The 27936-nt window shown below is 44.3% G+C and overlaps 1 protein-coding gene across 2 annotated transcripts in view; it reads right to left on the bottom strand.

Annotated features, from left to right (window-relative positions):
• The window catches only part of Galk2 (galactokinase 2), a 108682-nt gene that overhangs the window by 32938 nt on the left and 47808 nt on the right, over positions 1-27936 (bottom strand). For both annotated transcript variants that reach the window (XM_005004568.4, XM_003471862.5), the window contains exons 6-7: positions 4449-4547; positions 2881-3033 (exon numbers count right to left, since the gene is read on the bottom strand). In XM_005004568.4, coding sequence (XP_005004625.1) covers positions 2881-3033; positions 4449-4547 — 252 coding nt within the window. The remainder of the gene's footprint in view (positions 1-2880; positions 3034-4448; positions 4548-27936) is intronic.

Genomic DNA, 27936 nt, shown 5'->3' with positions numbered 1-27936 from the left:
GCAAGATGGACACAATCTTAGCTCTCAGGCACATTCAAATCTGCAAGAGGCTAACCAAGTCACAGTGGTGAGTACCGTAACTGAGAAAAGGAGCCTCTGTAAAACATAAAGGGTCCCTGCCTTAGTTCAGGGCTGGCTTCCTTGAGGGATACATGCTGATACTTTTAAGAGGACTGGGAGAAGAGCGTCCAGGCATGAGCAAAGCCCCTGAGCTAAGAGCGAGTCTCAGGGCTGGAGAGTAATGGGAGTAGGGGTCTCAAGGACATAAAGGTAGACAGGCCCTGGGTCTTATGGCTCTCTGGGTGGAGATAAGAACTTCCCACTTCAATCCAATGAAACAAGCAGCCTTTGAAAGGGGTAAGCAAGAGGACTTCCTGACCAGAATTAAATTTCTAAACAATCATTATAACTATAATTTGATGGATGGATCCCGGGTGTGTGAATGTGGATTAGGGTGTGTGGTGCAGGATAGGTCCCTTAATTGGTTTACCACAGTTTTGGGGTGGGTAATGGGAAGCCCCACCCTGGGTGTAAGTGGCATGGCTTGTGGCCTGGGAGGGATGAAAGGGAAAGGGAGGCTCGCTGGTGCTTGCTACTCCCTGCCATGGGTTGCTTCTCCTCTGCAATGCTCCTCTGCTAGGGCAGCCTGCCTTGGAGTCCGTTGACCGTGAACGAAGCCTCTGCTGTGGGCTGAAATAAAACTTTTTCCTTCAACTTGTGGGTGTTGGGCATTTTATCTGAGCAGTGAGAAAGTTAACTAAGACAAAAGGTATAAGAGAAAGACTGAGTCCAACTTGAACATGCTCAGTTTCATGAGTCTATGATTTAGAGAAGTGGAGATGCTGACTAGAAAGTCTGGGGTTCAGCCAGACATTTGGAGAAGTTCACTGTGAATTCATCAGCACAGAGTGGGAAGCTGAAGAGGAAAGAAGGAAAGAAAGAAAAAGAGAAGGCTGTGGCCAACACCTGGAAGAGAACCACACGCAGGGAGCCGTGCAGATTCTGTGCAGCTCTGTGGGACCAGATCTACTTCTAACATGAAATAGGGGCTCAGGTCACTTTGGGAGTCAGTCAGACCCAGCTGGGTAATAAAAAAGGATAAGAAGGTGCCACTCAAAAGAAAACAGCTTCCAGCCTGTGGCTGGTGACGGTTGGGTGGTGAAATCGATCAGCTCAGTAGGAAAGCGACCAAAGGAAGGCAGAAGAAAGCGCAGCAGTATGCCCGACTTAGAATCTGTTTCTCAGCCTCCAGCTTTAGCTTTCTCCAGCTTTCTCATCCTGCCCTGTGCCACTCTGGGTGCTCCAAGGCACTTAATGCCTGCATCCCTTTCCAGAGCACCAGATGACCTGATCACACGCTGACCACTTCCTATTTTCTATCCCCTAACTGAATTCCTCCTCCCTCCATTCACATGTCCGGAACCCTTGCAGACCTCCTCATGCTGCCAGATGTACAACCCTGCCCCATGAGTATTTCCTAAAATAAACGATGGCTTGGCTGGCAAGGGTCTCTAAGCGTGCAACCGAGGCCTGCCAAGACCCCTTCTGCTGCGCCTCCTGACTAAGTATGAAGACTGTTTCATCTAGGGGTGGGGAGGTGAACCACATCTGTAGTTTTGGAGTGACCAGAAAGAGCCCAGTACAAAACTTTGCCTCTGGAGGGACCAAGGAAGTGAAGCTGCCAACGTTTTTGTTGACCAAACAAGACCAGCGGTCGTCAGTCCCATCAGTTGTTCCCAAGTGTCTTTCTCCACCTATAGACCAGACCCACGGCCTGTGCTTCACAGACACCAACCAACCTCTTCTCCTTCATGCCATTCTCCAAGACTTAACCAAAAAGTCCACATAACTTCCAAAGAGCTGGGGGCAGAGGACACACCCACACCTACCAGTTCATCTGTTTACTGTCTTGGAAGTCATTTACTCTGTACCCAAAGACCTTCTGTTGGAATGTTGCTGCCAGAATGTAGCCCTAAAATATGAGGAAAGTTACAAACTAAGACAGAATAAGAAGGCCACTTGTGCACTGTGGGAGAAGACAACAAGAAGTCACCAAGAAGCAAGCCCTCAAGTCACCAAGAAGCAAGCCCTCCCTGCAAATCGGCGCCATGCACAAGCTGCTGCAGGGAGAGCCAGATGCCAGCACATGGGCTGGGAAACAAGAACCAACCTACCCTACCCCCACTCCTGCTGTAAGTTACCAGCTGATCTGGAGAAACACAGGCTGTGATGATGGCTGCTGAGGTAAAATCTAATGTAATGCTTGTAGTGTTTAGTGTTTCACTGACTTTGCAGTTCTAAAGCAGTAGTCTGATCATCTATTCAAAGGATAACAATACACAATGTAGTACTAAGGAGGGATCTCCTTCTGAAGGCAGTAGCCATGGTTAATTCCCTATTATCTTGAAGTCCTGTATCATCTTCATTGCTTTCTTGGGTTGGGTTGGCTTATATTATGTTTTGTTTTGTTTGATTGTATTATATCTGATGGCATGGGCAGCTGTTTCAGGAATGACAAGGTATATTGTGGTAGCCATGGGGATTTACTATCTTCTTGTTTTGAAGTCCTTTACTGCATTCATTGTCTTGTTTTTACTGGTTCTATTCTGTTCTGTTTTGTTTGATTTTTACTCTGTCTGAAGGTATGGGCAGCTATTCTGAGGCACTATGGAAGCCGTGGTTGATTTTCTATTGTTCTGAGGTTCTGTGTCACTTGAAGTGGTTTGTTTTGATTGGCTTTATTCTGTCTTGTTTTGCTTGGTTTTATTTCCTTCAAAATAAAAATAATAAAATTTTTAAAAAAATTTTAAAACACAGAATAAGAAGAAAAAAGACCAAAAAGAAAGCTGCTCCACACTTCTCAGCGTGCTGTGCATGTACCTTTGCGGCCAGCCGACACTCCATCACCCTGACGTTGAAGTGGGAAGTCGCTGCCTTGTTCATTTCCACGCAGCTGTTGGCAATCACGAACACTGCTCCGCTGGGGAGCTTCACATCCGTTGCCCTCAGGGGACTAAATTCTATCAACTTGGCCTATTGGAAGACAGACCACAGGTGAGATACAGTCTGTAAGGGTTCGAGACATGTACGAGCAGGTGTGCACTGATTTACCCTCACACAGTCTTCCTTCAGGTGCACCCATTCAGTGAAGCATCACATATGGCATCCAGGCCCTAGAGACAGAATCATAACCCAGACACACAACGTCCTGCCCTCCCAGAGCTTGCAGTCTAGTGAGAGAGACGGTAGACAGACAAACGCATCTCTAAGCTTTAAGTGGTGCAGTGTTAGAACAGGACAGAGTGCTGGACAGAAACACAGCTGGAGCACCTGGTCAGGCACAGCCTGGTAAGGTCTCCTTTGAGAAAGGGAAGTCGACCGGAACCCTAACAGATGACTGAAAAGAGGGCAGACACAGACTTTCTCTTCCCAAATAGGGCATCAAGGAGAAGAGCACAACCGTGCTCCCGGGGGTGTTTACAGAGGTTTGAGTAGAGAAATGCGGCTAGAGCTATGCCAGGCATCTGGAGAGGATGTGGAAAAGCCAGGGCTGGAGGGGCGCCCACGGTCACTGGCAGAGAGCTGTTCAGGTCCAAAGAACTTGGGTGCAGTTCAGAATCCCCTCCCTCCACCCCAGTTTCTGCGGTCCTCCGGGTCCCTGCCATCACTTCAGCTCGTCGGTCTCATCCACACACCCAGAGAATTTTCTTAGCTTTCAACCAAATTCCCTCAGGCCTCATGTCTTTGGCTTAGGGGAATCAGTGACAAATATGCCTAATAAGAGGGAGGCCAGGTGTTCTTGGAAAATAGCCAAATCTGTGGGAGCGCCGTGAAGAACTAAGCAACAATCTAAAAGGATCGTCTGTTTCTGCTTTGGAAATGGGCAGTTGACGGGCAACAGCCAGGACCTCTGCTCCGCCAAGAGGAGCCGTGGCCAAGGGGAAGCACAGCCCAGCACAGGAATTCACTCCTGGCTTCCCGTCAGTGTTCTTTTTCCTACCGCCGAAGCCCCAAAGACACTGACAAAGAAAAATGATGCCAGGGAGGAAACTGGGGGAAAAAAGGGTTATGAATATCCATGGTCAGAGAGCTAACATTTAGGTTTAAAACCAACGGGGGGGGGGGGGGAGGGGGGCATTAAAAATGCCATGAGATGGAGTGATTAGGGCAGAAGCATGAAAGGAGGGCCCTCCAACTAGGAAATAGAGAAATCTAAACACAGGACAGGAGAAAAAATTGAGCACAGGAGAAAAAGTCAATGAGGACAAAGCCAGAATTGTTAGATCCAGGTAATCGGCCTGAAGCAGAGTACATGGGGGCAGCTGTGGGGAAAATGGAAAATAACACCCTGCAACATAACTTATAACCAAGCATGCTGGAGACTCCCAGGCTTCCTCTCCTCGAGAGCTGCCCCCAGCACAATCTCCAAACAGCTCTATGCCACCTACAGTTCCTTCTTCCGCCAGGAATGATATGGATTGGTCCATGCCTCCGCCTTCGGTACCAATGTATCGCTCGCTCTTGGCACAGATTTCTGCAAGTTCCACCTGGAAAAAAACAAAAAATCGATTTGTATTGTGACTGTCACTGGAACCTATTTCTCATTAACCCTCTATTCCATACATGACTAACAGGTTTGGAGTCCAAGGACAGTTCTGATCAACTCATAGCAAGCGCCTGGACCAAGGTGTTATCAGGCCTGTAGACGATGATACAGCCCAGCAGGAAACATGCCAAGGTCAGTTAAAAAGCTCTTCTACAGGTACAGGATAGTACTGACCATGCATGCTGTTCTAGACACCCCTAAAAGACTCCAGAGGGCAGCCAGTTCCCCCGCCTGTCTCCAGTCCATCTCTCTCTAGACCAGCATCATTCATTTCTGCCTCAGCCTCCTTTGTCTCCCAACTCTGTATGATTCTACCATCTTCCCAAAGCTAATGTGTGTCTCCAGTTCAAAACTGACAGCTCTCTGACATTTCCACTACAAGTCAGAATAGAACTTCACCGGATATAACTTCCGGTTGCTAAGATAAAGAGGCCCAACAGACGAACACAGCTGTAATCCAGATCACAGATACCAAATATCTGTCCAAGGATCTTCAACAGCTCCCTACAGATAAACAGTTTCAAACTCCACAACCCGGCATTTCAAAGCCTTCTGAACGCTGGCATGTGACATGGTCTTATATACTATTCTATTCCGATTAGAAACGTCTCCTTGATCATCTCACACTCGTTATACAACCTGGTATCACTTCCTGTCCTCTTCTACGTAAGTCCTCTTGTCAGTGAAGAACCATCTTACTGACCACGTTATATAAGCAAGTCACTGGACCACCACGCAATTCTTCCCCTGTCGCACAGTCTCCCACATTGTGGGGCTGTCCACTGTCTCTGAGCCCCTACGACCCTTACAGTATCACCTATTTTAGTTACTCATCCATTTCCTGTTCATTCATTCAGGCCCTTGCTTCTCCCTCTGATGAGCGAAGTTTGCAGAGTGACCCTTTCGAAACACACACTGTAGTCTTCTTCACCTCACTGGTTGCCGGTGGCTAACACACTCAGCATGGCACACGAGGTCTTTCAAGGCTTTACCCCCTGCTCCTCCACCACTGGTCCCACAACCCCGAGCACCAGCTATCGGGAATGTGGAGCAAATGCCGACCTCCCTCAACTCCCAGGGTTCAGTCCTCTGCACCACTGGCACTGGCAACAGTGAAAGAATGATCTCTCCCGGAACCCACGCCACTACTCAAACTCGCCCCTGCTGTGTTCCTCCACCACCGTGCTCCCTACGGGTAACCCCAGGACTGCTTTGGAATCATGCTTCATTGTGCATCTCTGGGTCTCCTACTCCACCAGACTTTGAGAGAGCCCCTGAAGCTCCTGGGCAGAGCCCAGCCACCTGCACTAAGCTGAGTCACGGTGCTCGTTACTGTTCTTTGTGTCACGTGCCCACCACATCTGTCTCCTCCAGAAAACTGAGTCCCTGAAAGGCAGATGCAGGCCCCATCTGTGCAGCCCCTTCACACAGTGCTAAGCAAGCCATAAATACTCATAAGCACCACACTCTGGTCCGCTGAGAATAGCTTCGTGACACCGTCTGACAGATTCCCCAAGTGTCACATTTCTGGCTGGCCATGTGAATTCACTCACATTAACTTTGTCTTGTGACAAGAAGTAAATTTGGGATTTTGACATAAAGGGCATTGTGCATGACCTGCTGACACACAGAACCAATGACCTGTCCATAACAGGCACATCAAAAATAAATCCATAGCCAAAAGGTCAAAATACGTGAATTTAAAATACAGAGAAATGACACACCCAGAGGGGCAGACCTGGGCACCCACCTAACTGCCACCCTTGGCCGGTGTGAAAAGTCGCTACGGCCACACAGCCAATTGTGTGCCAAGGACGCCAAGCCTCCTTTAAGCTTCCCAGATGCCCCAACAGTATAGGAGGAAGACAGTGGGGTTCACATGTGCCACATACATGAACAGAAATAAGATGTGGTTTCTCAGGACTGTCTGTCTGACTGAATTCAGAGGGATCCCTTAAAGCCCATCACATCCTGTTGCCCAGGGAAGGAAAGAAGGAAGGAAGGAAGGAAGGGAAGGAAGGAAGGAAGGAAGGAAGGAAGGAAGGAAGGAAGGAAAGAAAGAAAGAAAGAAAGAAAGAAAGAAAGAAAGAAAGAAAGAAAGAAAGAAAAAGAAAGAAAGAAAAAAAAAGAAGAGCCGGGCATGGTGGCTCATGCCTGTAACCCCAGCACTCCGGGGGCTGAGACAGGAGGATCATTGCGAGTTCGAGACGAACCTGGGCTACAAAGTGAGCTCAAGGCCAGCCTGAACTGCATAGAGAGACCTTGTCTCAAAAGAAAAAGAAAAAAAGAAAGAAAGAAAGAAAGGAGGGAGGGAGGGAGGGAAGGAGGACTGTTAATTATTATTTTTACAAATAATTAGGAAACTATTTCAGAAAGTAGCTAAGTCTCTGGCCAAAAGTGAAGATGTTATCATTAATTAAGGTAATTATTCTGTATAGTAGGACCATTTTTAAGTATTTAGGGCAAGACAGAATTGAAGATTCTAGATGCACGGAGCAGGGCCAATTCACCAACATGGTGTGAAAGAGTGTGTCCCTTTACCAGTAGCCTTTCAGCCCAGCCCGGGACACAGAGGCCCCAAGCCTGCCTGGAGGGAAAACTTCAACTGCAGGCCACCAGCTGCCCTTCCCATGGCCCTCGTCTGCTACAAAGGGCAGGAAGATCAGATGGTCACCAGTACAAAAGTAGAAGGCGGTGGACCACAGGAGAACCTCTGCCAGTGTTTGCGACCCGCCCACGGCTGTCTTCTGATTTCTGCCCTCCAGACAGCGCAGAGAAACCCAGCATTAGTGAGTCTCCCAAAGCAGCCTTCGAAGAACCAAGTGTCATTATGTGTGTTCCCCACACTGAGCTGCTCACCTATTTCAGCCACGGAGCCTCTGGGAAAACGGAAAAACAGCAGAGTTAGGTTTAATTAGCACCAAGAAGGGCTGAAGACCCATGCGTGTGCTGCCTCGCTAAGCCTGGATATTTACATAAACATGACAATAAAGACTGAGGATATTCATACAGACTGTTCACCCTTGTTAGCAGGGCTCCTTAGTGAGACTGTCAAAACCAGAACTGCTCCGCCAGGAAGATGAAGCTCTCTGAGTGAGCTGACCGGGAAGCCGAACCATGGAGAGCTCAGCTTGAGATGGAACCCAGCCACACCTGTAGGCCACGCGGACAAGTCACGATAGAGGAGGGAAAGATCCATGAGCATTCATTCAGCTCCATCACAGCACTTCGATGGGGCCTGGCGCTGAGTGAACAGGCTGTCTCCGTCTTGCAGAAGCTCACTGCCCTCAGGCAAACGAGTCTCCCGAAGGAAGCAGAGGCCACCGTGCAGAAAGGCTCCGTCTGCTGCTGCGGGCCTGCGAGTAACCTGCCTGTGCCCTGCTGTCACCCACACAGGATGGACCACAGCTGTACACCCCTGCGCAGTCTGCTTCTCGTGGGCTCCCCAAAAGGGAGCCCCCTGCAGAACCAGGGAGGAACCCAGGGTGCCCTGTCTGCACTGTAACCTGGATAAAGGCAGATCGGTTGGAATGTGACTTTTCTTCCTTGGAAATATGTTCTCCCCCTGCAACCCTTCTCCACCTCCACCCTGACTTCTGAAATGCCTGCCTGTCCCTTACCTAAAGTCTCCAACCTCCTCCTGGACCCTGCCCACTTGTGAACCAGTGTGTGGCCAGGCCAGTTACAGGGGAGTCTAAAGGGCACCAAAGAGACTTGCTGTGTTTACTAACACGGCTGATGACCAAGTGCCAACTGGGAGACACTCAGAGAAAAATTACTATTATCATAAAAAGACACTGACTCTCAGTGGTGCTGGCGGAGGCGGACCTCTAGCTCCGGTGCAGGCCTTTCTGTCATCACACGGTTACTTTCCCCTCGTCTTGGATAAAAGAAAAATCCACATCATTGAATGGTTCGGAGCTTGGGGGTCTTCCCCATTTTCCATCTCTAAACACAACCTGAACACACTCCTCCCAGAGAGCCTCACCCTTCTCACTGCCTCATAACCCGGAGGCTGTAACCCTTGATTGACGTCTGTAGCTCAGGAACAGTAATACCAAGTCGGGCGCCTGTGATCCCAGCACACTGTGAGGCTGAGGCAAGAGGATTGCAGGTTCAAACCCGGCCTGGCAGTTTAGCAATTTAATAAGATCCTGTCTCAAAATCAAAAGAAAAAATGTTTAAAAATTAGAAGTAAATTTTAAAAAGGCTGGGGATGTAACTCTGTGTTTCAGTACAGCCAAATAATAATAATAATTTCCCTGGACATTGTTCTCAGCACTTTTTCAGGCATCACAATTTCAAATTCATGAGAGAGGTTTTTTTTAATTATTAAGTGGACTTTACAGGTTTGGACCATGTTTTTAAGCACGACACTTTACATGTACCCGGAACGTAACCTGAACAGAGAAGGGGCTTCAGGGCAGGGCCAGGAACCCAGACTTCAGGAGCCCCCAATGCCTTCCCTTCTTACCTATCTCTAACTAGCACAAGTAACTGAATCCTTTTTATTGTTCAAATTCTAAAGAAAATGGGAAAAGATGCATGGGGGGCCACAGAGGCACACACCAGGAAGGAGGCAGAGGGAAGTACCCAAAAGAGACTTGCTGAGGGGTGGAAGGAAGCCGAGGATGGAAACCTGGCCAGATGGATGGAGTCAGACAGGAATACAGCCCGAGTCACTGCTGACTGCTCTGGGTCTGCAATGCCTGCGGTAAAGATGGCTGTCGCTTCCTTGGCTTATTTTGGCTCTGACTTTCCAAAAACGCTAAGTAATGATGACAAGCATGCATGGGTGTCAGGCTTGCTCTCCGCGGTTTGGCCAGGGCATCTTAGCCTCTCCTCCCTGGCAAGGGGCTCCATCCTACCGTGTTTGGGCAGCCTGTACCAACCCATGCTTCAGAACAAAACTGCTGGCATCCGACCATCACCCACCCTGGACCCTCTGGAATAAAGCAGAGATGTCCATTGCTTTTCCCCAGCATAGCAATAATTCCCATTAACACCTGGCAACTTTCCCTACTATGGATCTCATAATTCAGATACGGTACAGACACAAAGCAAAGAGAAAACATAACTTCCTTGAGTCATCATCAAACACAGAACTCAGCAGAAAGGTTTGTTGAAGGGAAAGCATCTGTGTAGTTCACAGAGACTTGGACAAGGAGTGAGAGAATCTTTAGGGTCGAGAAATGGCAATGGTGTTCAAATAGTTGCTGCAGGAAAACAACCGAGATGAGCACAAATGTCATGGTGAGAAGATTCCCTGTGGGTCACTGTTAGAACCTGTCTGTGATACTGGTTTCCGGACAGCTACACAGGTGATTCTTGCTTTGGTCAGTCCCGGGACCATCAAAAGCCCTGTTGAGGATTCATCCCCAGTGTAAGGGTATTGAGTGTCAAGACCTTGATGAGAGATGCATTTGGAGTTGTGAAGGACTCCTCATCTTGCACACCCCAGCCTCCAGAACCGCAAGCTAAATAAACCTCTTGTCTTTATAAATTACTTAGTCTCCAGTATTCCAGTACAGCAAAGGAAAACAAACTAAGGCATTGTCTGTTCTCTAAAGAATCCATGTGAGGGAGACTTCCCAGAGAACATGGCAGACAAATAACAGCAGCCACGGAGGCTCTCTGAGATTACCAGCTTAGAATCCAGGAGCAGTGCCGTGAGAGGAGTCCTACGCAAGGGGAGATATACCCTACCGACCCAGGAATGAACTAAGCTGAGAGAAACCAACTGGAAATGCAATCCTGATGCTATAACAGGAACAGATAAAATCTCAGCATGGAAGCTGGATCCCACGTCATTGGAAGCCATGATTTGAATTTCCTGTTGCCGCTGCTGCGTCCCAATCAGCACAGCAAGGAGAGAGACGCGCAAAAGCTCTGAGAGCGGGAATCGGCGAACCAAACGGCACTGAGAGCAGGACTGGCAGAGAACCCTGCATTGACCTGTGGTGAGTGAGAGAAATGGGGACCCTTTCATAGACTAGGAGGCTCCAACAGAGGACATTCTGGGAATGGGCAGACTAGCCGGAACAGGGCCCTGCAGTGACTTTAGTCACATATTCCCCTCTCAAGCGGGATTGGTGGGGAGTGCTTGGACTGATGATGCCACGGACTAAGATCCAGTAGGCTAGCCCAAACCAGGTCCCTGCACCTGGTGGTGCACGCTAGCAGTGAAGCCTTCACTAGATTGATCTGGAGGGACGGGCCCAGCAGAGGCTGCCCAGGTCTGTGTCTCCCTAGTGCACTGCAGTGGGTGGGAACACCTAGCCGGCAGATTCAAACTGCAACAGACAAAAAGAAAAAAAAAAAAAAAAAAACTGGGCCTCCTACATACACTTGTATGGAAGGAACAAAAAGTATGGGAAGAGGGAGCAACAAGAAAGGGTCCTCAGTCCCCAATCCTGAGAACACTGATCCAGGAAAGGTAAATGCAAAAGAGAATGAAGACAGAAAACATGCAATATCAGACAACACCAATAGACATAAAGCGGTACCTCCGGAGCCTCACAGACGAGTTCAAAAATGAAGTATTTAATGAAATAAAGCAAGAAATAAGTAGAATAGTTAGAGAAATGCTAAGCACCACCCAAGAAAAAACAGATGGTGGAATGGAAGAACAGAAAAAAAGGAGAGAATTGTTTGATGGAGAAAATAGAGAAAACATAGAATACATGAAGCATGTTCAAAGAGATTACCAGGAAACTAAAAACTCTGTTGAAAGCTGGCATAACAGCTAGAAAGAAACTAAGGATAGATTATCAGAATTGGAGGACAGATTTGTAAAATGGGAGCATGAAATGAAAAACTTCTTAAAAATAACAAGAAAACAAACAGCAATAATACAAAGGCTAGAAGATGATAAGAGGATCTATAACTTAAGAATTAAGAACTTAAGAATAAAAGAAGAAGTAGGGACACAAATAAATGAACTACAAAGGCTATTCACAGAAATAATCCAAGAGAATTTCCCTAATTTAGCAAAAGGTAAAGATACTCAGATGTATGAGACATACAGGACCCCAGCTACCTACAACCCAAACAGAGCTACACCCATGCATATAATAATCAAAATTCCAGAAATCCAATATAAGAACAGAATATTAAAAGCTGTCAGAGACAAGAAACAGATCATTTACAAGGGAACACGCATCAGAATTACAGCAGGCTTCTCGGCACAAACCATCAAATCACGAAGAGCATGGGGGAAATAATTCAAGCTTTGAAAGATAATAATCTCCAGCCAAGATTGATATATCCTGCACAACTGTCCCTAGAAATTGATGGAAAAACAAGGTGCTTCCAGGATAAAGAGGAACTAGGGGAATTTGCAACCACCAATTCAACTCTACAGAGATTACTGCAGGATATTCTAAAAATGAAAAATACCAAGATTCCAGAAACAGTTGCAGAGAGGCCACAATGAATGGAGCAGAAAGCGAAAAGAAGACGACAAACTGACAATTAATGACAGAAAAAGAGCTCAACAGAAATGAGGCAGAGGTGGTTGGATGGTAGGCATAGCCATTTTGGAGAAAACAAGACATCATAATAGGTAGTGCTGATTTAATATCCTCTTGTTTTGAAGTCCCATCAAGCTTTTGTTCTTCTGTCTCCATCGGTTTTAACCTGTTGTATCTTACTGGATTTTATTATATGTTATAATATAAACAAAAACTTTTATAGACAAGGAGATTATACAGAAACCATTGTTCATTTTCTGTTAGTTGATTCTAAATACCCTGTAATAGTGTCATTCTCTTGAACAGTTTTACATTGTCTTGATATGTTTGATGCTACAGTATACGAAGTTATACCCAAAGATTTTAAGGAAAGAGACACTATGGTAACTACTTTTATGTCGAGATTATCTTGTGGTGAAACACTATTTTGCTTAAATGGCTATGTTTTGACCTGAGCTGTTTTGTTGTTATGCCCTCTTTTTTATCTCAATCTCTTTTTTATTATCTACTTTTTCATTTTTATCCTTTTAATTAAGGGAAAAATAAATTTTAAAAAATAGGATATATTATAATAACCCACATTGATTTCCTATTAACTTGATTTGAAATCCTGTATTGCTCTCACCATCTTGTTTTGACTGATTTTCCTCTATGCTGCTTTGCTTGATAGTACCAAGTTCGAAAGTATAGGCAATAACTATGAAGACAATAAGATTCATTATGACGCCCATTCTGGTTGACTATTATCTTCTTTTGAAGTCCTCTAATGTCTCCAATGTTTTAATTTTATTGATCTTGTTCTTCACTGTTTTGTTCAATTTTATTGTAACTGATGATATAGGCAATTCTTTTTAAGATAGCAAGAGGCATTATGGTAACCATTGTTGATCACCTTGTATTTTGTTTTTACATTATGTATTATGTCCATCCTTTTGATTTGACTGACTGTGTCCTGTTACGTCACATTTGGTTTTATTTTCTTCAAAAAAAAAAAAGTAATAAGAACAGTGGGAGTAATAAAACCCAAAATGTATAATTGTCATTGTACAAAAGAAAGTGCTCTAAAGGATATAACTGCATATATATTTAAGTGTATAAGATAGATAACCATATTACTGAATTTTGTTGGGTCACTGAACACAACTGTTTGCAGTCTCACTGTTTGAAAGTCCCCTCTATATGCTTTCATTTGTAACTTGAACAACTATTTCTAAGATAATTAACTAGTGATTTCCTACTGTTTTTTCTGAAATTCTGTATAACTTGTACCCTTTTTCTGTTTTTTTTTTCTTTTTTCTCCTTAAATAAAATTAAACAAAAAAAAAAAAGAATCCATGTGAGGTATTTATTCTAAAGTTAGCGTGCCTGGCTTTTACCTTTTCCAAAGAACTGAAATGCTTCCTGTTTTGATAATCAGACTTTGCATGTTTCCCTTCTTAAATTGGCTTCCAGGAACCTCAGTAAATCAGATTCAACAAAAGCGTTTAATCCTGAGTGATTAATAGTATATTTTCATTCCTCTTTCCTTATCCTTGATTTTCTATACTTTTCTGATTTATTAAGCTTATTAAACATATATTTTTTGATTGCGTAATTCCTAGACTTTTCTTAAAAGAAAGCAAATCACAGCCGGTACAAGCAAAAGAAAAAGGCTGAGACACAACGGGTGTCAGGTGGAAGTCACGTGGTGAGGGAGCTGGGCGTGGGGGCGCATGCCTATAATCCCAGACTCTGGGGGGCTGAGGCAGGAGGATCACAAGTGCAAGCCCAGGCTGAACATTTAATGACTTAGCGTGTTTCTGTCTTAAAAATTAGACAGAAGGGGAGGAGTGCGGGTGTAGCTCACTGTGAAGGTCCTGGGTTCAATCCCCCACGCTGCAGAAACACCAGAGGAGGGGGATGCTGGGCTATTTACCCATTAGCAAGAATCTTAAAGTTTTACACTTGCAGTGTCAACATGTTAGGAATACTCAAACATTCAAACAATTTTTGTTCTGCTTGGTTTTTCTAAAAACAGAGCTATTCGCACCATTGCTAGGGCTGTGGTTCGGATATGATTCATCCCCAGAAGGCCTAGTGTGGCCATTACGAGGTTGGGAACTGAAAGAGCTGGGAGTATTGGGCCTTGGAGCTGCACTCTAGCAAGGCAACCATGCAGTCTTCTCGGGTCCTGGCTGTCAGGAAGCACAAAGGGTGCTGTCGGTTTCAAGTTTTCTAGGCCACTGCATGACCTCACCTCGCGCATGCGCTCCCAACAAAAAACCGCGCCTGCCCCTTGCGCATGTGCCCCCAGCACACCACAGCTGCCCCTTGCGCATGCGCTCTCAGCAAAACACTATCTGCACTGGGATCACACACTTGAACCTCTGTAACTGCAGACAAAACTTCTTTATGGACCCAGCCTCAGGTGTAACAGCAGAAAATGGACAGAGCCTCTTACTACGCTTTCCCAGGCTCCACAATCGTCTCCATAAATACCAGTTTTTAGTGTCTGTGTGCCACCAGAGCATCGCCTATTGCTTCTCACACAGACTTAGGACCTTTTATCAAGCTCACTGCTTCTGCCCCCAGTCCCTAACCTGTTTTTTTGGTTTTTTTGTTTTGTTTTGTTTTGTTTTGTTTTGTTTTTTTACCTAGTCCATGATCCTGTGAAGATTAACTAATACCAATGCTTTGGCTTTATCTAGCTGTCTTCCCCCAGAGCCTCATGCGATCCTTCCAGAGGTGGCTGGATCTAGGGTGTGTGGCCCTAGGAACAAGGACGTGATGCCTGGATTGACTCTTGGTGCAAGGCTAGGATAAGGCGGCCCCACCCTGGTGTGAATGCTCCCCACTCTCAGGGTAGCCAGGCCAGGTAGAAGGCACAGAATGAGGGTCAGTACTTATCACCTGCTGGTTGCTGCTCCCACCAGCCCTGCCTTGCCGTGGACTGTTTCTCCTCTGCAATGCCCTGCTGCCTTGCCACCCTGCCGTGGAGCCAGCCAGCTATGCAGTGAAACCTCTACAAACTGGGAGCCAAATAAACCGTTCCTCCTTTAACTCAGGTGTCTGGAATTTGTCTCAGCAATGAGAAAGTAACTAAGGCAAGCAGTATTCTGGATATGCTGTCATCCTCTCTGCCTCTGTTATTTGCCAACACTCTACCATCTGCCTTCAATCAACACTCATGTATGAAGTACCAGTCTCCAGCATGGCAGTGCTGTAATGTCTCAGGTCACTGCAGGGAAGAAAGCAGACCAGAATGCTATGATCTCACAGAGCACCATGTCCTCCTGCCCTTCCCAGTGCTCCATCTCTGTGACTACACTCAAGCAGAAACTCTTCTGGGAAACTTTTCCTGCCTCCCAGAACCTGATTCCCTACCCTGACTCTATGCTGTATCATGAAACACATTTATAAGCCTAGCATGTCATCAATGCACATACACATTAGCACTGATCAATGGGCAACCACAGATCAGTCCACACACACACACTTAGGACTTTATATCTGCCCAGTTCTGTACACAATGCCCTTGTCCCAGGAGTGTCTGCTCAGATGCAATCTCAACTGACAGGCTTTCTTTCGCCTGCCCTCAATACCTCAAAGCCCCAGCTACCTCCACCCTACATGCTGCTGCTTCTTCAAGGCTGTGGCTCCCCGGTGTTATCTGTCATTTACATGATTTTGGTTTCTGCTATGGTTGATTCAGCTGTGTCAACCTGAGAAGTTTAGAAGCTTAACTAAGTAACTCAGCAGTTCTACATCCTAGGGTATAGAAGATGTGCCCTAGAGCTGCTGTTTACACTCTAGGATGTTTTAAAGGCTGATCCATGGTGTCAACTGAGAAGTTTAGAACTTTAATTAAGTGACTCGGCAGGGGGCCAAAGTTCTCACTTTGTAAACATCCTGAGTTTGTGCAATAGGAGGGCACTGAGATGGTGCAAATGTTACACTCACCTTAGGGTGGTAGCCTGCTTTCAATATGAGGGAAGAAAAGAGGCCTGCTCTTCTCCTTTTTTGGTCTTGTTGCTTCTTCAGTCTTCCAACATCATGAACTATTGCCCCTCTGCCATGCACCCTGCTTTGAAGCCAGCTAATTCTGGACTGAAACCTCCACAAACTGTGAGCTAAATAAACCTTTCCTTCCTTAACTTTGGGCATTGGGTATATTGTCTCTGCAACAAGAGAAAAGTAACTAAGACAGCTTCCCTCCCCCACTCAAGAGTAATTTCCATGAGAGAAGCTGTCATTTCAGTCAGTTTCATGCAGTGCCCAGTATAGGACCTAGCACAAAGCTGATTGTCTATAAAAATGCTGTGAGCAAATGTAGTATTTAAAGAAGGTACAAAGAACTTTTTTCAAAACAGAGAGCTCTCTATCACTAAACTACATCCCTTAGTCCCCTCCCCACTTTTATTGAGGCAGGGTCTTGCTAAGTTCCCCAGGCAGGATTTAAACTTGGCAGTCCTCCTGCCTCAGTCTCCCAAGGTGACAGTATTACAGGCAAGCAAGTGTCATCACACCTGGCTCAAAGCTTGTTTGTTTTTGTTTTTTGACACAGGGTCTCATTATGTAAGTCAAGCTGGCCTTTAACTACTTCAATCTTCCTGGCTCAGTCTCCCAAGTTCTGGGATTACAGATGTGTGACCCCTCACCTAGCTCAAAGATTTTATCTTAATCACGGCACTCAAAGTGATAGTGAGGCCAATGTTTGGTTGTTTAAAAATATAGATTATTTTAATTTCATTGTAATACATTTCTAAATTCCTCAATGTTCTCTAATGTGAGTATCTTGCTTTTATAATAATAAAAATCACGTTTAAGGAATCTGTGATGGCACATGCCTGTAACACTAGCACTGGAGAGGCTGAGGCAAGATCACCTGAACTGCATAGGGAAACCCTATCTCAAAAAGACAACAAAAAATTTTAAAAATGGAACCTCTAGTCATTCAAGAGATCAAGGGAAACCAGGGGTTATTAAGAAATATATTTGTGCCCATTTAAACTGGTATGTGTTTCCTGTTTGTACTTATAGCTTTAAACACCCCAGCTCATGACCTAGGCTTAAAGACTCAAATTCACTCTGAAAACTGATTTCTCAGTCAAAATTTATGATTTTTAACTATTACTTTTTAAATAGAAATATTTAACTGCTTTAAATTTCTGCTCAACAAAATTAAAAAAAAAAAACCTGTTCTACTGCACTTGATAGTGTATAATGCCTATTTCCTTTCTCCAAAGAAGAAAAATTAGAAATCAGAATGTGAAACTAAAGAGCCTTTACACTCAAGGAGATTGTAACAAAGGGTTCAAGAGAGGTGTTTGCACTATCAAAGGTGCTGGCACCTGCAGGACCTCCTTTGGCCTTAGTAACCAACTGTCAACCACAGAAGCCTGTACAACAGCGCCCCTTTCATTCCACCTCCTTCTCCTGTGCAGTGACTCCTCACCTGGGAGTGTAGTGGGGGGGCCCACTGAACTCAGAGTTCAAGTGTGGGGCCCATGAAAGACAGACTTTATCAGTTCCATTACTACAACAAGTCTAAGAAGTTACCTATTTGGAGCCAATTACCAGTTAGAAGGAGCCCAGCCCCTGGCACAAAGTACAACACTTCAACCACTAGATGCCAACACAGCTGCCAACACATTGCAGAAGATGAGAGGGTACTGGTGGATCCACCCTACTGCAGCAGCACTCTCGAAATGCAAATAAGAGATTAAATCCTCTGGAACAAGCCTAATTATACAATGACAACATTTCAAGTTGTTAACTGATAATAACAATTATTACTATTAATGTTATCACCAAGGAGACATCCTGTTGCAAATGAGACTTCTTTTTTAATTCAATTAGACACCAGACTGACTGACGCAAATCAGATTTGGGTCACTGGGGATCCAAAGATTTTAAAAGGAAGGGTCTCTGGAATTGGAGGCCTTACATGGCCTTGTATCAGCTTTCCTGTCCGTAGGACAAGGCACTCATAATTTAGAGATGGTTAGTTGGGTTTACGGTTCAAGAGATTCGGTCCGTGGTTGGCTGGTTCCAAGGCAGAAGCATCACGGTGGACAGGCCTGGCAAAGGAAAGTTGCTTACCTTATGGCATCCAGGAAGTAGAGTCAGTAAAGGGAGGAGTTGGGAAGAATACAACCTTCCAGGTCACACTCCCAGAGACCCACCTCCAGCCAGGCCCTACCACCTGACACCACATTCAGCTGTGCACTCAGCCGTGGGTCAATCCCCTGATGAGTAGATGCCCCCTCCATGATCTTGTCACTTTCCAAAGGCCATGCCTCTGAGCAGGGGACTTTGAGGCACATTTCAGATCTAAACCATTACAGGCCTGGAGGGAAATATCCCTGCAGTACAAAATGAGAAGCCAGAGGTCACAGTGCTGTCCGATAGCTAATTTAATCAAGAAGGGGGACTCTCAAGCCATCTCCCAGCTCCAGACTTAAGCCACAGCCCCAGAAAAGCATGCCAAGTGTCACAGGTGGTCCTGAGGGAGCAAACACATGTGGCCTCTGTCTTTTCTTTACTAATTGCATGACAGAGAAACTGAAAAGATCGAATGACAGTCCTCACTTCTATCAACACCACCTACCCGGAAAGAAAAAACGGTTCACACACACGAGCAAGCATGCAGATGACAGGCAGCCGTGTGCCCGGGTCAGGGTGCTGGGTCTTAGGACCACCTGTTCTCGGGGAAGCTCTGGCAAGTGCCCGACTTTCATCCAGACAGGGTGCGGGGGCCAGTCCTACCCTTACACATACTGCCCATCAACTTCTTTAACATAAAGCCTTAAAGAATTAAGCCCGCGTCATGTACGCCCTTTAAAAAATTACAATAATTAGAGATACAGAGCCATGTAAATATTTGGGAGGCAAACCAAATTCGTGTAACCTGGTATTCTCCTGGACTCTGCCCATGTCATTACAACTGAAATGTGATATATAAAAACCCTGGATCACTGCGGCTGAAACATGTGACCTGTGCCCACAGTGACAGTTTAAAATTACATTTGCTTTGGTTATTTTTATGTTAGACATCTCAAACAGTTTATTCCAAGCTTAGTACATTTTGTTTTCTAAACAAAGCCATGGAGGAAAGCACAAAAATAGTTACGATAGCAGTGTAACAATGGGGAATTTTCCTTTCCTGAAAAATCTTGAGAATTCATAATTTTCTCATCATCAGTAAGTTCATTCATTCCATAAATATGCATTGAGCCTTGTATAAATTAAAATGTCATACAACACAGTATTTGTGACACTTTTCATCCATTTCTTCACACTTGTTGTAACAGAAAGCTCACCTGTATGAAAGGGAATTTGTATCACATGTAAACACAGGCGTTCTTTTGCATAGGAAGCAGATTTTCACTTTAAAAATAAGAACAATAAAGTACAATTGGAGAAACCATGTGATACGATTCACTGAGGACATTACAGTATTCTTGGGGGAAGTGAGTCTCAGTCCAGGAATCAGAAAACAATCTGACAATTTCCCAACTGAGTGAATTCCCACCCCCTAAAGGCCTGGATTCTTAAAAAATGTCAGCATTGCCCAAGACAAAAAAGGCTGAGGAACTGAACCAAAATAAAGGAAACTACAGAAACATGACAATTAAATCAATGACTGGTCCCCAAATAAATTTTGTATCAGAAACAATTTAAAAGACAAAAGAAAGAACGCAAGAAAATAGCTGGAAAGGATATTATTATTGAGGCAACTGGGAAATGTCAAGTGTGGCCTGCCTATTAGATGATATTAGAGCACCAACTTTAGGGTTCCCAGCAAGACAGACAAAGACAGACTGTAGCCGTGCTGAAGGTCGCCTGCTGAAGTATTTGGAGGGCGTGTTTGCAGGTACCTCTCAGGTGCCCAGGAAAAATAAAGTAGAAGATAAAACAATGCAACAAAACATTCACAGTGTTCCTTCTCTGTCCTTTAACAACTTAGGAAAACTTGAAATTTTCTCATTATAAAACTTAAGTTCTGTATTGCCAAGCCATTTAATTGTGTTTGTACACATGCATGTAAACATGCGTGACTAGAAGAGAAAAAAGATAGGAAGGAAACCCAGACACTCAGCTTGTGAAATGTAACAGTTTTATACCAACCACTGAAGCAAATCAGTGAAAACTGCCAGATGTAAAGACATTCTGTATTAAAGCATCGGTTCCTATAAATTGTTGCAAATGGAAAGCTACATCTTTTAAATGTTTCTGATTAAAATTTTTGCTTTGTCATTACATATCCTTTCCAATTTTCACAAAATTTTTGTCACTAAATCTAAGACTCACTTAATTGAAGGAATAAAATCTTTTTTTAAAAAAGCTGGCAACAATCATAGTTTTAAGTCTCAAAAATAAACATATATACAGCCTAAATTACAAAAATTGATAGAAAAATTGTCATCTCTCTCCCTACGAGAAACACATAATGTCTTGATTGCCTCAATTTTTGTATGCAACTTACAAAGCAATAATTTTACCAGGAGAAGAATCATGTATAAGTTCTTCTTTAAATATCCCCATAAGCACAGGGATCACGATCAATTTTACCTTCCCCGTGACTTACTTAAATTAGAGGAGATTATAGGCTTTGGTGACCACACATACAGTCCATGGGCTCTGCTTCCACTTGATTTAAATAAACACAGCCAAATTAACAAGTGGTTAATAGCTCAGCAGGGCTTCTGATGTGGGATATTACCCAAGACCTTTGAAACAATTGTATTTTATTTGCATCCTTAAAAGAATTAAATCAGCATATGGATCAAAGAGTAACCTGGGTGGCACTCATTAAAATCTGCCATTTGAAAGTGATACCCGAAACAAGCCCAGCCCTTCCTGTGTGCTGGAAGACCAGACCGGCACTGACACAAAGCAGGGGACAGACAGACCGAGGGTAAGGAGACTTTTCTGAACTCCCTGCTCCTTGTGAGAAAGAAACCCAAACAGGACCTTGATAAAGCCAGTGGTCTGTGCATGTGGACTGAAATTTTAGAAAGTATTCATTCTGCCACTCAAGAATCTAGAAAATAAATTCTTCTCATTCTGAAAGACTCTTTCCTTAAAAGATTAATTTTTGAAGAAAATTCACGAAAAAAGCGGTAGAAGTCTGGTTTTCACGTGACACATTTTAGTGATTTTTTTTTTTAAAGGAATCTCTTGTCACACTGGAATGATGGCTAGAGACAGATGAAAGAAGAATTCAAAGCATACAGTGTACTACACTGGACAACAGAGTAAGATCTGATCGTAAAAACTAAGCAAACCTAAAGCAATTGACAGTATTCATGTGCCTAACACTAGCTATAGGCAAAGGTCTAAGACTCTGGCAAGCCAGGTGCAGAAGAAAAGCTTCACAACTGAATTTTTACTAAGCAATAATATGATTGGAAAGCCCAAGAGGCACAATGTTTAAATTACTCTTATATGCCTATACTATTCACTAGGCAAGTGTAAATATCACAGGCACTGACTTCACTAAAATGTTTCAAAAATATATTATTGTGGGTTGGGGATTTAGCTCAGTGTTGCAAGCGCCTGCCTGGCAAGCGTAACGTCATGAGTTCGACTCCCGGTATATATATATATATATTCTTCTAGCATCATCAGCTAAAGTTGACTCCCTCATTTCTTACTTTCTTAATCATCAAAAGCTTCAGAGTAACTGAATCCCAAAAAACTCACACGATACTAGCTAAAAGGCTTCCCAGTTCCGAAAAAAGTGTCAGTGTTACAAATTACTCAATGTGCTTTTAAGGGTAAGCTACTAAAATTTTAATAGAAAAATACTCAAAAGAGACAATAAAAATTATATCTATAAAGACTAACTAAAATTAAATTTCACAAACAGAAGAATCAGATAAATGAAACTTTCTTAGATTTTTTTTCAAAGATAATAAATGTGACCATTTCAAGGGATGTGGGTATTTGCAAATTAGGCCACCATAATTAGCTTTTATAATTGTTGCAAAACATTGTAATGAATGCATATTCGTTATGAATGCCATTAAAGCTGATAGTAGCCGCATACCCAAGTGTTAAACATTTAGCATTACATTCATGTTGAAATATATTTATTGGATTTAAATTTCATTAACTTGAAGACTGTACATTTGAAAAAGAAAGCATTTCTAACCAGCTGAATTTTCCGTAAGTATTGGAGGTGATGCATATGTTAACCAACGTTAGTTGAATTTTCCACATCGTATTCCTAAATGCACTTAGCATTAGAGGCAGGAAACATACACGACAGCACTGGCTCTTTCCAGTGATTTATGATGCACAGTGTTTGAATCTGTCCTTGGTGTCATGGGAAACTGGGTCCTCATAAGTCCTCACACCCTCCCTTTTTTTTTTTTTATTTTTTGGTCTTTTTTGTGCGCTCTTCCCTTTTCACTTTTTCATTTATTTTAATTAAAACTGGGAGCACAGTGTCCAGAAGTAAAAATACCTTTGGTCAGTGCAAGTGTACGGTGACCCTAGTATCTCCATCTAGTGGGCACTGAGGTTATAAAGCTGAGTTTAGCCAGCAATTCCTAATTGTTCAGCATAGTAAGCAAAGTCATTGTGAGCGAGAGAAACAAGAGAAAGGTAGCAGGTATTTTCCTGGGGATGGAGTCAACAAGACTCGGGTGACACTATATTTTGCTTTTTTAAAAAAGGATATGGTTTTTCCGTGTTTTGTTTCCAATTAGATCTAGAATCTTGAAAACTCAATGAGAACTTTACAAATAAGCATGAGTTTATTATTATGCAATTCAAAAATTACAGTCTTAAGTATTGTTTTACCTCTTAGATCACAGACTTTTAAGTAAAATAATAGACTTCAAAGCCTACGAATGGTCCACATTTGTTTATTTTACTAATGAGGAGACCGAGACCCAGAGACAGTAAGAAATATTCCTTCACTTATAAAACTGGAGGATAATAGAGCCAGAATGCAGACCAGATCTGTTTCCCAGTCCTAGAGCTTCCCCCACCAAAAAAATAATAGTAATAAGTATTCTCCCAGAAGACAACTGCTCCATTTTAAAGATGCTCATAAGAAAATGATACAACCATCTAATTTTTCAGGGGAACAACTTTTTAGGGTTACTACTTTCTAAACTGGCCACACTTGCTTTATTCTTAGTGGATACATGTGCCCCTTAAAGAGGGAAGCCACCCTGGCTGTCAATTACCTATGGCTCCCCAAGTCCCAGAAGGGCCGCATGAACTCAAGCTTACAACCACCCAGGCACCTCCAAAGTTTGGAGCAATCATTTTATTGTTGATGAGGCTTGATGTTTTAGGCTTTGAGGGAATGTGGGGGCAACTAAAGTGAAATCTGCTATTTCATTGCCATGACAGAGCTCCAGTGTGGGACGCTGCAGTCAGACTCCAGGAAGTCTCTGGTCTATGTGGCTGGCAGTCCTGCCTCACCCCATAAAGTCCAGCAGGCCAGCACGGATCATGGTCAAAGTCTCTTAAGTTTTCCAAGTGCTACCCAGATGCTACCAGAAATGCAAAAGTGTATATCGTGCTATGCAAAAACAATCGGAAAACTATTCCTGTTCACGGGACAAATCAGTCACAGTCTTGATTCCTTGTGTAAGCTTCTGAGGATACAAGGACAAATACATGGAGACCAAAGAGCCTTGTGGGCCATTTTTTTTTAAGGAGACTAAAACAAAACAAAACAGAATAAAGCAAATTAGAACAGAGCAATGCAAGCCGTATAGGACTTCAAAACAAAACAGGAAATCAATAACGGCCAACATAATGTCTCTCATTTTCTTCAAAATAGCTGCCCATACCTTCACACACAATAAAATTGAACAGAACAAATCCAATAAAAAGAAAGGAGAAGGGAGCATATTCCTGAGACAACTTAACCACCATCCTGGAGTCTATCAGGTTTTTTAGAAAGCAGGTCCTTTACTGCAAATCAAATAAAAGGATGTGGAATATTTTCAAGTCAAGCCAAATAACATTGAACGCACACACAGTGAGCTCATCGAATGTGCCTGCTTCGATACAGCTGAAGTGATGCGTGCATCACAATTGTCACTTTAAAAGAAGTAAGAAAAATTAATTTGGGGCAGGGAGGAGACCTGAGCATACCAAGCATATAAACAGTCCTTACAGTAAGAAGGAGGTGACCATTCGATATTCCAGGAGAAAACGCACTGAGGAGATACAGAGTCAGGTCCAAAGGTGCAAACGATCGATACAAGACAGGCTGTCCATCACAGTGGACGGATGGAGTGGTGTCTCCTGGCAGCAGTCAGCTTGTAGAGTCTGGGAGGAGCAGATGCACTAAGTCTGGTCCCTGGGCCTCTCCTGCCTGGGGACATTAAAAGGAGGGCATCACAAGTCCCAGACAAAAACGGTAAACAAAGGAGGACAAGGCCTAGATCACCCTCCAGTCCTCCTGCCACTACAGGAATCACAGCCAGGGTCGGCACCTTGACCAGTTGGCCCCTGAGGCCTCTGGGAAACAGACTACAGCATGCTGGGTAGGGGTGGGAGGGTACTTATCCTTGTATTTTCACCTCTTAGTTATTTTCAGTGTGCGCAATAAACCTAGTAGCTAGGAGCTATGGACATAGGTGGTGTCCTTAATACCACCTACGTCATTCGGATTAATTCTTTAAATACTCTTTACATATTTCACTTTATTGTGGGTTACAAGCCCACATTTGGAGATCTCGTAATGTAGCGATTTTTTTAGTGACAAGGACCTAAGATCACAACAAAATTCAAAATACAGCCAGGCAACAGCTGCTGTCGCCTCGATAGTCATTTATTTCATTTGCAACCACTTGGAAACAGTGACCCACACTCCTTCAATCTGCAGCTCCTTAATTAGTCTGGTTTGCCTTCGTTTAGGCTAAATGTAAGCATGTATTTAGCCCAGGGAAGGAAATGGAAAAAAAACAAAGGTGACCTAAACAATCTCTCCAGAACAAGACTGCTAATTTGCAATCAGCTAGCTTAGTGACACCAGCCCAGGGAACCTAAATTATTCAAACTCTTTAAGGCAAAGATTGAGCCTCCTATACTTTAAAAAAAAAAAAGCCAGTGTCACAAACACTATCCCACACAACTGGGGTCGAAGGGGGTTCTCTCATAATCGATAAAATTATGTAAATGGTTTGCATTTACATTATTAACTTAAAAGTTTGGATAATTGAACACAGGCCATCCAGGACTCAAACCGAAGCTTCCTGGTTTTTGTACCAGTAGAGTATTATGGCTTTAGCCCATGTTCAACACTTAATTAAAAGATTCTTTTCAAAGATTGCATTCTGGATTTACCAACTTCTTAAAAGCCGGCTGCTGCAGTTCATTAGCAGGCAACATCTGGGCAGAATGTTTAAACTACTATTTTCCTTAACTATTATATGGATGGAGTTACCATTATCCCAAGCAATCTGAAACAACCTCCTGGTATGGACCTCCAAACATAATAATTAGTGACAGTGCAAATTTATTTCTGATTTTTCTTATACAGTGTAGCAGACTATTAAAACATTCAAATTATACTTTAAACTTTGTATAACTGTGAGATTCTTTTACAGTTTACAATGTAGATGTGGCTTTACTTTTCAAGCACAAGGTCTCATTCTGAAGAACCAGAAGTAGTTCACTTAAATTTAGCTACAGTAAAAAAAAAAAAACCCTATCCTTAAACTTAAATATTCTCAAAGAAACAGCCTTTATAATCCCAGGAAAGTAGAACTTTGAAAGACATCTTTGGCCCAGAACTTTGAACATTCCACTTAACTCTGCCTCTGAACCTGAGGTCCCCTGCACAGGCTGGATCTCAAACCTCAAAAACTTGCCTCTGAACAGAGTATCAGCCCATGTCCACACAACTCCTTTGCCCCTGAAATGGAGCTAACTGGATCTGCTCAGGGACTCAAACAATCAGAACACATTCCCATGGCCAAGGGAGTTTTTCAAAGGCTAATATTACCTGAGGCTGTGGGAATCTCCAGTCTGGCTCAGAGGACTGTTAGAGCCCCCTCGCCCCCATGGGGTCCCTCTGCCTGAATGCCTGCCCCGCCCCACCAGTCTTCCCTTCCTCTCAAATGGTTTTAGGCCTCACCATTTACTTAGTTTGTTTCTCCTTTGCAGCATTAGGAACTCTTTTTTCTTTTTGGTATCGGGAATTGAACTCAGGACCTTCCATTTTCCAGACAGGCACTTAAGCTGCTGAGCTAAATCCCTGGCTCACCATTTACTTGGAATCCACTGTTCAGCTCACCAGGGAGCCTTTATTTCATCCCTACTCCTCTTTTACATATGGAATGCTCCCCGCCTTGCATGAGATGGATGCTCACCGAATGATTCTGTCAGGATTCCACTCTGGGTGTTGAACCTCCTCAAGGGCATGGGACTTCTCCTTTCCTTCCTACCATGTTTCCCACCCATGTCAGGCTGGGGTGTTTCAGGGAAACAGCCCACGGAATTCAGGTTGCGCCCCACAAAGACCTTCTGTCGCACTGAGGGTGATAACCAATGAAGATGCCACACAACAGGGCCATTGGCCTCACCTGCCCTGCACTCACTCCATGAACCCCTGCACCCCAGCCACAGGGGCAAAGTTGCTTCCACCTGGGCCTCGGCTCTTCCTGCCTCCTCTGCCCACAGCTTCCCTGATGGGGCCCGTCCATCTCCAAAGCGCTCGGGAGATCATGTCACGCCTGTTTGTGTGGATAAACCAGGAGCAGGTGACTATCACCCATCCCCTCCCAGTGCCACCAATGACACAGGCATGGCATGGTCTGTGTGCTGTGTCTCTAGTGCCCAGAGCCATGCCCAGCAGGTAGCAGGCACTCCATAAATGTCACCGCATTGCAGGCCCTGGAGCATGGGGCATTTGTATTGCGGCTGCAAACCCCAGCTTCTCTGGGAGACACCGAGAGGAGCCAGAAACAGTCACTGCTTCCGGTTCTACCATCCCGGCTACCCAGTGAGTGAGCGGGATTCGAGATGCCAACTGTGACTCCCCCACATTGCCCAGTGCCTGCCACTCTCAGAGGAAGGTTTTCTGCCTGGTCCATGCTCTGGGTTACTCAAAACCACATCACTGTGGGGGGACAAATGGCAAAGACAGCCACATGCAGAAGGTCTGCCCTGACGGTCATTGCAGCATTCACAGAGCCACAGAGTAAACGTACTTCAGGGATTCTCATCCTCAGGGTCAGGAAAGGGGTGCAGTGCAACTGCTGCCCAGGATGGGCTCAGACTCTCAACCCTCCTGCCTTAGCCTCCCAGAGTGCTGAGCTGGCGTGGTGTGCCCAGTGAAACCCTGTACTCCACTGCTCCCAAGTGGGTCTTCCAAATCTCACTTGCCCAGCCCACAGGACCCTAAACTCAGTTATCTGCAGCCCAGCCCAGCCCAGCAGAGGGAGGGATTCTGGGGGGCTCCCTGGTTAGGATGCAGCACCTCCTAAGCCCACTCGCTCACTGGGCATGCCACTGTAGCCTGCTTCTTAGGTGAGTCATATCTGTGAGACCCTGAGGTGGCACTTGGTCCTTTTTCCTGGGGCTCCAAGGACACCAGTCACAGTCTAGAGCAGCAGTGGCAAACCTTTTAGAGACCAAGTGCCAAACTGCAACCCCAAATCCACTTACATGTCACAAAGAACCAACACCACAATGAAACCTAAATACTGAGGTTTTAGTTCAGAAAAACCAGTGCTTGTCTTACAAGAAACATCTTTTGTCTTACAAGAAAGTCACAATAAACACATAAGCTATTGGTTCACCACCACTGGTCCACAGTGAGCCAAACCCAAAGCTACCAGGACCCTGGCTGCCTTAAAGAACCCCCTGCGTGTGCCAGGCAGATTGTCTGGTTTGTGG

This window comes from Cavia porcellus, unplaced genomic scaffold (assembly GCF_034190915.1).
Source record: "Cavia porcellus strain 051 isolate PalLab524CR breed Dunkin Hartley unplaced genomic scaffold, mCavPor4.1 scaffold_1, whole genome shotgun sequence".
Classification (NCBI taxonomy): Eukaryota; Metazoa; Chordata; class Mammalia; order Rodentia; family Caviidae; genus Cavia; species Cavia porcellus.
The sequence above is the reverse complement of the archived record's forward strand: the minus strand, read 5'-3'. Positions and strand labels throughout refer to the sequence as shown.